At 32.8% G+C, this 12,036-nt stretch overlaps 1 protein-coding gene across 4 annotated transcripts; it reads right to left on the bottom strand.

The window, feature by feature from the left end:
* Positions 1 to 7,573: 7,573 nt before the first annotated feature.
* On the bottom strand, positions 7,574 to 11,359 carry LOC110784766 (selenium-binding protein 2). 4 transcript variants are annotated; one of them, XR_008918518.1, is made up of 5 exons: positions 9,661 to 11,318; positions 9,384 to 9,489; positions 8,544 to 8,630; positions 8,220 to 8,405; positions 7,574 to 7,886 (listed from the first exon to the last, which is right to left on the bottom strand). XR_008918518.1 is itself a non-coding variant. In XM_056826499.1 (5 exons), the coding sequence occupies exons 3-5, from the start codon at positions 8,621 to 8,623 to the stop codon at positions 7,790 to 7,792; spliced, it is 363 nt and encodes a 120-aa protein (XP_056682477.1). In that variant the 5' UTR covers positions 8,624 to 8,630; positions 9,384 to 9,489; positions 10,069 to 11,334; the 3' UTR covers positions 7,574 to 7,789. The 4 variants fall into 4 exon arrangements, 3 of the variants coding, with proteins under 3 accessions (XP_056682477.1, XP_056682476.1, XP_056682475.1); XM_056826499.1 differs by having other exon boundaries at positions 10,069 to 11,334; XM_056826498.1 differs by having other exon boundaries at positions 9,384 to 9,761; positions 10,069 to 11,307.
* Positions 11,360 to 12,036: the final 677 nt, after the last annotated feature.

Here is a 12,036-nt window from a genome sequence, read left to right as displayed (position 1 = left end):
AGGTTTTTGCAGCAGTGTTGTCCTAATGAAGAAACATATAATTATATTGTTGTACTTTATGAAGATGGAAGGTTAGGAGGCATTCTCCATCATCCAAAGTTTAGGTATCAAATCTAACTTTTCCACTCAATACTTCTATAAAACTGTCATTACAACCTTGTGCAGGAAAAATAATGCATACCCGGCATTGAAGCCACTGAAACAGATGACCAAGTATGGATTCACACCTAATTCGCATACGTATTCAACGTTGTTGAAAGGGTTATGTATCAAAGGAATATTAGGTGCAGCAGTTGAGATTTTCATGCTGATGGAAGGAAATAACTACAGACTAGATGTTGATAATTGTAATGCTCTTAAACTTGGGTTATGCAAATCTTATAGAACTGATTTGTCTTTGGGTATTTTTCAAATGATGGTAGACAAAGGATATAAGCCAAATGAGATGACTTATATATACTATTATTGTCGAAGGTATAGCTGATGAAGAAGAAATGGAACTAGCAACAAAAGTTTTGAAAGAACTATATGAGAGGAAAGTATTGAGTAGGAACACAATGGAAAGGCTCGGGATGCAGTATGACCTCGAGGGCTTACTTGTCTAAACACCCTGCAGATAAACTTCTTTATACAAAAATAATTCTCCAGTTGCTCTTGGAATCTAATTCTAGTTGATTTCCGGATATATGATATTCAGTTTAAAGTTCTTGATTCCTTTGTATTGATTTGATACTTCCTTAAAATGATTACAATCTCTGCTTCATTCTCGATGTTGTATGATTCTGCCTATTGCTAATGCTACTTACAAGTGGGCAATTTGTTGTCTCGGAAGTAAAAATTTCCATGAACACTGACAAGGAAAGTGCTTTAAAAGCATATAAAAAAAATCCATAAAATTGCAGATGGTTGTTGGGTTTACTTCCCATGAAGACAGACAAGAAAAAGTGATTTAAAAGCATATAAAAAAATCCAGAAAATTGCATATGGTTGTTGGGTAAAACCGTGATTTCAATCCTATTACCAATGCCAAAACATTAAAAACCTCTGTCTAATGTTACTAGAATAATGCTTTCCTTGGTTTTTCCATTGGCATAGATGTATTTCTCCAGTGAAGTTCATTTATTTTTGTTGTAAAAAAAGTCTCTACCCTTCAACTCCAAAGTTCTTTAATAGTTTTGTTGTAGTTTTATAAAGTCTCTACCCTTCAACTCCAAAGTTCTTTAATAGTTTTGTTGTAGTTTTGCTGCATATAGGTTCATACAATGTACCTTATAGATTAGTGTTATGTACCTTATATGTTTGTGTCATGTATTTTATATATTCATACAATGTACCTTATAACTTTATGACTTGTACTTTATAGGTTCATGCAATATACCTTATAGGTCCATACAATATACTTTATAGGTTTGTAACATGTACTTTATAAGTTCATATAATGGACCTTATAGATTAATACAATGTACTTTATGGTATTGTGTGACGTATATTATAGATTAAGTCAAAAAAAAAAAAAAGACCAAACACAAGGATGGACCATATAGATTAATTGCAATACCCGTTATTTATAAAATTAACATTTTTAAAAATATCCAGTCAACACAAATGTTTAAAAATATTTTTTTAAAATAAATATTCGGGTTTTTCAGTTAAACGTTTTGATCATGCGGGATTTCGGCCCGTTACGGCACTTCATTTTACTTAAAATAAATTGATAGTGGAATGTACCTTATGGGTTAGTATGTGTACCTTATAGTTCTCGATAACGTACCTTATATGTCTGCGGCATGTACCTTATAGGTTCATACAATATACCTTATAGCATTGGTTCATGTACCCTATAGGTCTCTACAACGTACCTTATATGTTTATGTCATGTACCCTATAGATATCTATAATGTACCTTATAATTTTTTTGACTTGTACTTTATAGGTTCATGTAATATACCTTATAGGTTCATGAAATGTACCTTGTAGGTTAGTATGATGTACCTTATAGGTTCACGAAATGTACTTTATAGGTACATGAAATGTACCTTATAAGTTCATGAAATGTACCCTTATAGGTTGGTATGTTGTACATTATAGGTCTATATAATGTACCTTATACGTTTGAGGCATGTAGTTTATAGCTTCATACAATGCACCTTATATCTTTGTGACATGTACCCTATAGGTCTCTATAACGTACCTTAAATTTTTGTGTCATATACCTTATAGATCTCTATAATGTACCTTGTAGCTTTTTTTTTGTACTTTACAAATAAAAAGATATTTTTTAAAAATATTTTTTTTAAAATAGATATGTTTCGGGTTTTTCAGTTAAACGTTTTGATCGTGGGGGGTTCCGTCCCGATAGGCCACTTCATTTACATATTAAAAAAAATTATTGTTAATTGTACCTTATAGGTCTCTATAATGTACCTTAATGTTTGTGGCATGTACCATATAGGTTCATACTACCTTATAGCTTTTCACGATGTACCCTTTAAGTCTCTATAATGTACCTTATAAGTTTGTGCCATGTACCTTATAGCTCTCTATAATGTACCTTATACGTTTGTGGCATGTACCATATAGGTTCATACTATGTACCTTATAGCTTTTCACGATGTACCCATAAGTCTCTATAATGTACATTATACGTTTGTGCCATGTACCTTATAGCTCTCTATAATGTACCTTATACGTTTGTGCCATGTACCTTATAGCTCTCTATAATGTGCCTTATACGTTTGAGGCATGTACTTTATAGCTTCATACAATGCACCTTATATCTTTGTGACATTACCCTATATAGGTCTCTATAACGTACCTTAAATTTTTGTGTCATGTACCTTATAGATCTCTATAATGTACCTTATAGCTTTTTATTTGTACTTTACAAATAAAAAGCTATTTTTAAAAAATATTTTTTTAAAAAAGATATGTTTCGGGTTTTTCGGTTAAACGTTTTGATCGTGGGGGGTTCCATCCCGATAGGCCACTTCATTTTACTTATTAAAAAAATTGATTGTGAATTGTACCTTATAGGCCTCTATAATGTAACTTATATGTTTGTGGCATGTACCATATAGGTTCATACTATGTACCTTATAGCTTTTCACGATGTACCCTATAAGTCTCTATAATGTACCTTATACGTTTGTGCCATGTACCTTATAGCTCTCTATAATGTACCTTATACGTTTGAGGCATGTACTTTATAGCTTCATACAATGCACCTTATATCTTTGTGACATGCACCCTATATGTCTCTATAACGTACCTTAAATTTTTGTGTCATGTACCTTATAGATCCCTATAATTTACCTTGTAGCTTTTTATTTGTACTTTGCAAATAAAAAGCTATTTTTTAAAAATGTTTTTTTGAAATAGATATGTTTCGGGTTTTTCGGTTAAACGTTTTGATCGTGTGGGGGGGAGGGGGGGTGTTCCGTCCCGATAGGCCACTTCATTTTACTTATTAAAAAAATTGATTGTGAATTGTACCTTATAGGTCACTATAATGTACCTTATATGTTTGTGGCATGTACCATATAGGATCATACTATGTACCTTATAACTTTTCACGATGTACCCTATAAGTCTCTATAATGTACCTTATACGTTTGTGCCATGTACCTTATATCTCTCTATAATGTACCTTATAGCTTTTTGACTTGTACTTTATAGGTTCATGCAATGTACTTTATAGGTTCGTACAATGTATCTTATAGGTTTCTGACTTGTACTTTATAGATTTGTACAATGTACCTTATAGATTATTACAATGCACTTTATTGTATCGTGTGATGTAAATTATAAATCAAGTCAAACAAAAAAAACCAAACAAGGTTGACCATATTGTCCATATAGATTAATTACCATACCTTTTATGTATAATTTATAAAATTAACATTTTAAAATATATCATGTCAACAACAATTTAAATTTTTTTTTTAAAATAAATATATTTGAAATTTTTCACTTAAATGTTTTGGTCGTGTGGGTTTTCGGCCCAATAAGGCACTTCATTTTATTTACGGATTTTTCATGAAATACCCCCGAATTATGGCGTAATTCACCAAATGCCCCTCGACTTTCAGAAATTCACCAAATGCCCCTCACAAATGACTTAATACCCAAAATACCCTTACTAATGACGCGCCGTTAGTCCTCCGTTAGCCTAATTTTTAAATTCACCAAATACCCCTATTTTATAACTTATTTCATATAATACCCCTATTCTGAAACTTAATTCACCAAATACACATAACTTAAAATTACCCATTTTGATGCTCAGCGGCTAGTTTTTATGTTTGAAAATTAGCCGTTGCTTATTGTTTGCTTATAAAAACCCCTTTTCTGACTATTTATTGTAGTTTTTCTATTGTTTTGTTAATTTCATATCATTTTTGTCATGAGTTTTCTTTCAAAATCATCATCCACACCCATGAATCCACATATGTAAGAGTCCCAAACAATTTCTAATATTATGGGAGGAAATTTCCATCTGAGGCTCCGATACAACACTCAGTAAGTTTCAATTATGATCCAATAAGTTCAGGCCTCATCCAGTAAAGACAATGCACTTTAGCTGAGAAAAAGGCCAAAAAACCCCATTTTCAAAGGGATCTTATGTAAGTGAAGCTGAAGTAATTCAATCTAAAGCTAACACCTTAATTTTCTTATTGTCCGAATGGTAAAGAAACTAAGAAATCAAGTTCAATAACACATATATTTTTATCACAACCTCGATTTCAACGTGGATTCATGATGTGAAAATCTTGAGTTTGGAGGCAAATCTTTGTGCCAAGATTCATGTTTTTTCACTGGTTCATGAGCTTTGGAACATACCTTAGTTTCATTTTTTTTTTCTTGTTCCCTCAAATCCAAAAATAGACATTTGTCCATAAATCTGACCATGTCAATAGGACCTAGCTCAAAAGAAAAGTGGGAAAACCTTTATGCCTCGACTGTAAGGTTGAGAGAAAGTTAGGAGATTGAAGAAAGATGTTTGGAGGCAGTAGAGACAGGAGACAAAAGGGAGTTAACGTTAAATATGTGGCATGGAAGCAATAGAAGCCGAGGTAGCTGGAACATATGCGTTAGAATAAAATTAATAAGAGCTTTATTTTTAATCTGTTTGCATATGTTAAAGATATTTCCCATATTGAAAAAGGAATACCTTCCGATTGCATGGTAAATATAATTAATTGGTCACATAAAGAATAAGGTACAAAAGAAGTAGCTATTTTCTTGAAGAGTTGCGACGTTTTGAGGTGTTTTTAGGAGTGTTTTATGTTTTATTGTTGTACCGGAGCTTCAGATTGAGTGTTGTATCAGATATTCGGATGTCAAATTTTCTCCCATGATAACAAAATTTATTTGGGACTCTTACATATGTGGACTCATTGGGTGTGGATGATGATTTTGAAAGAAAACTCATGACAAAAATGATATGAAATTAACAAAATAATAGGAAAACTACAATAAACCGTCAGAAAAAGAGTATTTATAAGCAAACAATAAGCAACGGCTAATTTTCAAACACAAAAACTAGCCGTTGAGCATCAAAATGAGTAATTTTAAGTTATTGGTATTTGGTGAATTAAGTTTCTGAATAAGGGTATTTGGTGAAATAAGTATTAAAATAGGGGTATTTGGTGAATTTGAAAATTAGGTTAACGGAGGACTAACGACGCATCATTAGTAAGGGTATTTTGGGTATTAAGTCATTTGTGAGGGGCATTTGGTGAATTTCTGAAAGTCGAGGGGCATTTGGTGAATTACGCCAAAATTCGGGGGTATTTCATGAAAAATCCGTTTTATTTATAAAATGATTGATTGTGGAATGTATGTTATATGTTAGTATGATGTACTTTATATGTGTCTGTAATGTACCTTATATGTTTGCGTCATGTACCTTGTAGTTTTATACAATGTAACTTATAGCTTTGTGACTTGTAATTATCCGCTCATACAATGTACCTTATATATGTTTGTGTCACGTGTCTTATAGTTTTGGACTTGTACTTTATAGGTTCATACAATGTATCTTATAGTTTTTCACGATGTACCCTATAAGTCTCTATAATGTACCTTATACATTTGTGCCATGTACCTTATAGCTTTTTGACTTGTACTTTATAGGTTCATGGAATGTACTTTATAGATTCATACAATGTATCTTATAGGTTTCTGACTTGTACTTTATAGATTTATACAATGTACCTTATAGATTATTACAATGTACTTTATTGTATCGTGTGATGTAAAATATAAATCAAGTCAAACAAAAAAAACCAAACAAGGTTGACCATATTGTCCATATAGATTAATTATCATACCTTTTATGTATAATTTATAAAATTAACATTTTTAAAAATATCAAGTCAACAACAATTTTTAAAAATATATTTTTTAAATAAATATATTTCAGATTTTGCCCTTACATGTTTTGATCGTGCGGGTTTTCGGCCCAGTAAGGCACTTCATTTTATATATAAAAAGATTAATTGTGGAATGTATCTTATATGTTAGTATGATGTACTTTATATGTCTCTGTAATGTACCTTATATGTTTGCGTCATGTACCTTATAGTTTTATACAATGTAACTTATAGCTTTGTGACTTGTAATTATAGGTTCATACAATGTATCTTATATGTTTATACAATGTACCTTATATTTTTGTATCATGTACCTAACATGTTTGTGTCACGTATCTTATAGTTTTGGATTTGTACTTTATAGGTTCATACAATGTATCTTATAGCTTTGTGACTTGTACTTTATACGTTCATACAATGTACCTTATAACTTTGGACTTGTACTTTATAGGTTCATACAATGTATCTTATATGTTTATACAATGTACCATATAGCTTTGGACTTGTACTTTATAGGTTCATACAATGTACTTTATAGCTTTGTGACTTGTACTTTATAAGTTCATGTAATGTACATTAGGTTTGTGTCTTGTACTTTATAGGTTCATACGATGTACCTTACAATGTAATTTATGGTGTTGTGTGACGTAAAATATAAATCAATTCAAACAAAAAAAGACCAAACAAAGATAAACTGTATCCTTCCTCCGTTCTGGAAATATAGCACCATGGTTGACTTTTACTCTTCTAACAATTACTTTGACTCTTAATATCTCAAATCATGTGCAAGTATAAAAAATTAATATTTAGAAAATATATATCGATAGTAATCTAACATGACCCCACGTGACTAAAATTACTATTCGTACGAATCACAGAAAATGGTCAAACTCGTAGTGTGAATAGTGTAAAAAACAAATGGTACGATATTGCCGGAACAGAGGAAGTAGATTAATTACCATACCTATTATGTATAATATTAACATTTTTAAAAATATCAAGTCAACAACAATTTTAAATAAAATATTTCGGGTTTTTCGATTAAATGTTTTGATCGTGCGGATTTCCGACCCAGTAGACACTTTATTTTACTTATCAAAAAAATTGATTTTGGAATGTGCCTTATAGGTTAGTATGATGTACCTTATAGATCTCTATAATGTACCTTATAGTTTCATACAATGTACCTTGTAGCTTGGTGACTTGTAATTTATAGATTCATATAATGTACCTTATAGATCTCTATAATGTACCTTATAGTTTAATACAATGTATCTTATAAATGATTACAATGTACTTTATGGTATCTTGTTACATATAGATCAAGTCAAACAAAAAAAGACCAAAGAGTAAATATTAATGATTACTCTTTTTTATACTACGTTATTATTTTTGAGAAGTGTGGGGTAAGCTTATCAAGTCTTTGCTAAGATCTCTTCAGGCTCAACAACTTTGTGCAACGAGGGGGAATTGGGATTCTTTTTCGTATTTACGATGTACACCATTCTTGATCTGCAAGAAGAAATGATTAAGAGAGAGCTCATCAAACAGGTCAATATTTTGTGAGTGTATCTTACAATCCATATAGTTATTACTGGAATCATTCTTCCAGGCATATTTACACAATCCAACCATCAGATTCCATATTCCAAACTTCAATACGTGCAACAAAAATAAATAATGCCAAGTAACACTCTAACACAACACCATCTATAAGGAGGCTCTTGTCCAGTGAATCAATCATTGGAAGTTTTTATACAAAAGGTGATATCGCTAACTAAGACAGATCTTTCGATATGCAAGATATGATACTTTAAATGTAATGCCAGAAGCAGCAAGTCTTACATTAAAGAAGGAAGCATGAGAAATCGTCTGTCACCAGACGAGTCTCCATGTGAAGAACTGCAGGAATTCCAACCTGAATGATGCAACTCATCCCCCAAATTAGGAACATACAATCGATGGATAACTTTCAAATATGTAGGAGAGTTTGGATCCACGTGAATTGTTCCCAAGTATTCAGGCTTCTCTCTGCAGAAACCATGTAAACTTAATGTTGCAGCAACCAATTTAACAAGAATTGAATTCTTCACAAGTTAAGGCAGCAAGCTAACTTATATCATATTCTAACTTCATTAAAGAAAATTTGACATGAAGCAAGTTATTTACCTTATCTCTACACTTAGGAAAGTATTTTCGAACGAAAATTTCTCTCTACGTTTGATAAGCCATGTCATCCTCATTAGCATTTCCGAGCTGAAAAGAATGAGAATGTTTAAACACAGCCAAGAAGTTACTGTCACCAATGCACATTACAGTAGAATTAGGTTTCAAAGCTACTTTAGACATACTAAATAACTGAATGGGAAGGTGACCAGCTACTGCATATATATATTTATAAGAATGTGGGAATCCAAAGACAGACAATTAGCATTCAGTAAGAAGAAAAACAATCTTACAACACTAATACATGGACAAGATACGACACTGTATTTCAGCAACCCGGTCCCTCTACATTTGACAAACCATGAGATCCTCACAACCAAAATACAATTAAGACATGCACTTTGGTTATCCAAACTTAAGTTTATATAGCAACACCAATTGAGCGCGTAAGAGGAACTAACTGGAAATTGATAAACTCAATCAGGGCTGCAATACCCTAAAAATACATTCAAAGATGAAAAATTGCATTTCTTCTTTTCACACTCTATAGTTAATAATCTCGGGCCAACGAATTGAATCAACTATTGATTATTACATAATACATCAAACACTACTTGAAATCGACTCTTTTTTCATAAATGATAAGTTCCAAATGTCCATCCTCACAAAGTACATAATAGCTTAGCAAATGCAAACATAATGGATAGAACACATAAATGTACGTGAATTATCTAATGAGTACAAAGAATTAGCTAATTAGTCAAATATCATACTATCATAGTCACTAAATCAGTATTAAAAGGGGCTAAAAACTCTAAAATTGAAGGAAATAAGAAACCTAACCAGGAACATCTTGGGGGAAGAAATCCCGGGAGAGACAAGATCCTCCAAAATATGACAGATTAGAAGACCAAAACCAGTCCAATTATCCATGGCATCAATATAAACCCTATAAGAAAAGCCATTGATCCAAGAATCATCAAAATCAAGCAAAATCCCCAAGAACAAGCATGAAAACGCCACTAATTTTGTGTTATAGCAAGAGAAAGAGCGTCAGAGACAAAGAGTAACTCCTTGGCTCTTCCCACAATTGCATTTAGTTCTTTGTAGAATTCAGTACCTTAACATGAAGTAACAGTTGTTCAGGATCAAAAGAAACCCAGAAACTTGATTGGTGTGTTATGTTCTACATAAACAGTCTCTTTCCTGAATTGAGAAGGTCTGAGCTTCTCAATAAGTTGCCACAAAACATCAGGTAATTAGTTCCTGTCTCCTAACTGTTTATATTTTATTGATCGACTTCACAATACTATTACTCCGCACGATTGAAGAGATTCTTCATTGCAAATCAAACTCAAACAAATATGGATTTAATATCAAGAATATGTATTAAAAATAGAGATTTTTCCAACACACTAAAATTGAACTCAATAACAACAAAACAATGCTAAAAAACCACACAAAATAAAACAAATCAAATTCAAAAATGTGCTCAATCGATAATCTAGTGTAATAAGGGAATTCGTACCTGTAATTTCAAATGGATTGAATTGAAGTCCAGAGAATTTGTACCTGTAATTTCAAATGGATTGAATTGAAGTCCAGAGAATTTGTACCTGTAATTTCAAATGGATTGAAATGAAATCCAGGGAAAAAATCAATAAAATTGTTCAATATTGTTTGAGTTGGATGAAAATTAGTGAAGACCTTTAAGGAGATGGAATTTTGAGGGTTTTAAACCGCAAAGAGGGAGACCAGCAGAACGAATGAAGCAGGAGAGAGATGAAGGTGGAGAGAGAAAGAACTGAATTGCGTGAGAAGATGATGGTTTGTTTTTGTTATTACATATAATTACGGATTTGCCATTACTCTAACAGTTACACAGGAGATATTTTAGCCGTTAGATCTTTCGCCCTTAATGGTCAGGATTCGTTCTCATATAAGATTTGTTCTCACCTTAACAAGTGTTCTCACATGATCCTTTTTCTATATATATATAGAATCGGGATCTGGTGAGAACCACCCCTTAAGATGAGAACTGAGAACTAATCTCAACCATCGGATCCGTTCAATCCTACCGCTCACGTTTCACCCGCTTAATTCATCCATTAAGGGTATTTTCGTAATTTTTGCTACTGAATGACCTTTCAACTTTTCTGAGATTTTCCCTCTCCTCCCGCATTTTTCATTCTAGACTTTCTCTCTCCTCTTTTCTCATCTCATGCGTTTCCTTTCCAGATTCTCATCCGCTCTTGCTTGTTGAACTTCGATTCTTGTTCTCGCAAATTCTGTTGCGGTAAGTGAATTAGATTCTACTTTTTATTGTTAATTTTCTTTATTAGGTTTTCAATTGAAATTTGTTGCCTTCTATTCGATTTTCCGTTCTGATTTTACTAGAATTAGGGATTTGCTTTTGATTTCCTCGATTTGCATTTTTGGAGTTTCAATCTTCGTCGTTCTCGCAATTTCATTATATTAGGTGATTTTATTCTAATTCTAATTGTTCATTTACTTTAATTGGTTCAATTGAATTTTGTGCGTTTTACTTGATTTTTGTTCTTATTTTTCTTGAATGAGGGTTATGTATTAGATTTCCTCGAATTGGATAAATTTAATCGATTTGAGTTGATTTCATTGAATCCTTTTTTTTTCCTTTCATGAATATGCAAGTAGTTTACATGCGTTGAGTTCGGTTACATTTGTATTATTTTCCTGGTAAGATGTTGATGCAGTTTGTATTTTGAGTCTTAACAATGTCTGTTGAAATTTGGGATCAAGAGGCTTGTCTATTTGAGTAGTAACAATGTCGTTTTAGTTGAATGGGAAGTTAGTTTGGAAAACATAAATATACGATAAGACGTTGGATCAGAATCGTATATCGTATTGCGTATATTGGTAAGCTAGGCGAAACGAATAATAGTATCATACAATGTTGGATCGTATCGTACTATACAATAAATAAATTGTCGTAAGACAAATTAATACACAAGACGAAGGGCAACACATGAGCCGAGTGCACGAGGCACTCAAAGCCCATGGGCGGCAGCGCCTGCGCACAAAGTAGCAGCAGCAGTAAGCCAGCCTACGGTTCTGCCGTGCGCGCGTGCTGGGCTAACATAGCAGTAGCAGCAACGCTGCACAAGGCTGTTGGGTGCAGCCTATAGCCCCCTGCGGTGCAGATTGTACGTGCATTTTTGTGTGTGCTGGCCAGCCTTGGCCCTTATGCCTTGGTCGGTTAGCACATATACTTAATAGGTGATTTTAATAACCTAACGCCAAATTTTCCTACATAACGATTCATACAAAAACCCTACGTATCCTTTGAGAACCCTAATTCTCTTTGTGCCTCCAAACTGTGTTCTTCCTTAAAAGTTAAAAACCTTGATTAAGATCTAAGCTATCAATACTCAAGGAGGATCTGCACGTGCCGGTGGACTTACTAGAGGAACTACGATTGGGGTTCTCGTGCGCGTTCGTAGACTAATACGGGAGTACA

This window comes from Spinacia oleracea, chromosome 4, assembly GCF_020520425.1.
Source record: "Spinacia oleracea cultivar Varoflay chromosome 4, BTI_SOV_V1, whole genome shotgun sequence".
Lineage (NCBI taxonomy): Eukaryota > Viridiplantae > Streptophyta > Magnoliopsida > Caryophyllales > Amaranthaceae > Spinacia > Spinacia oleracea.
Note: the sequence above shows the minus strand (reverse complement) of the source record. Positions and strands in the feature narration are given on the sequence as shown.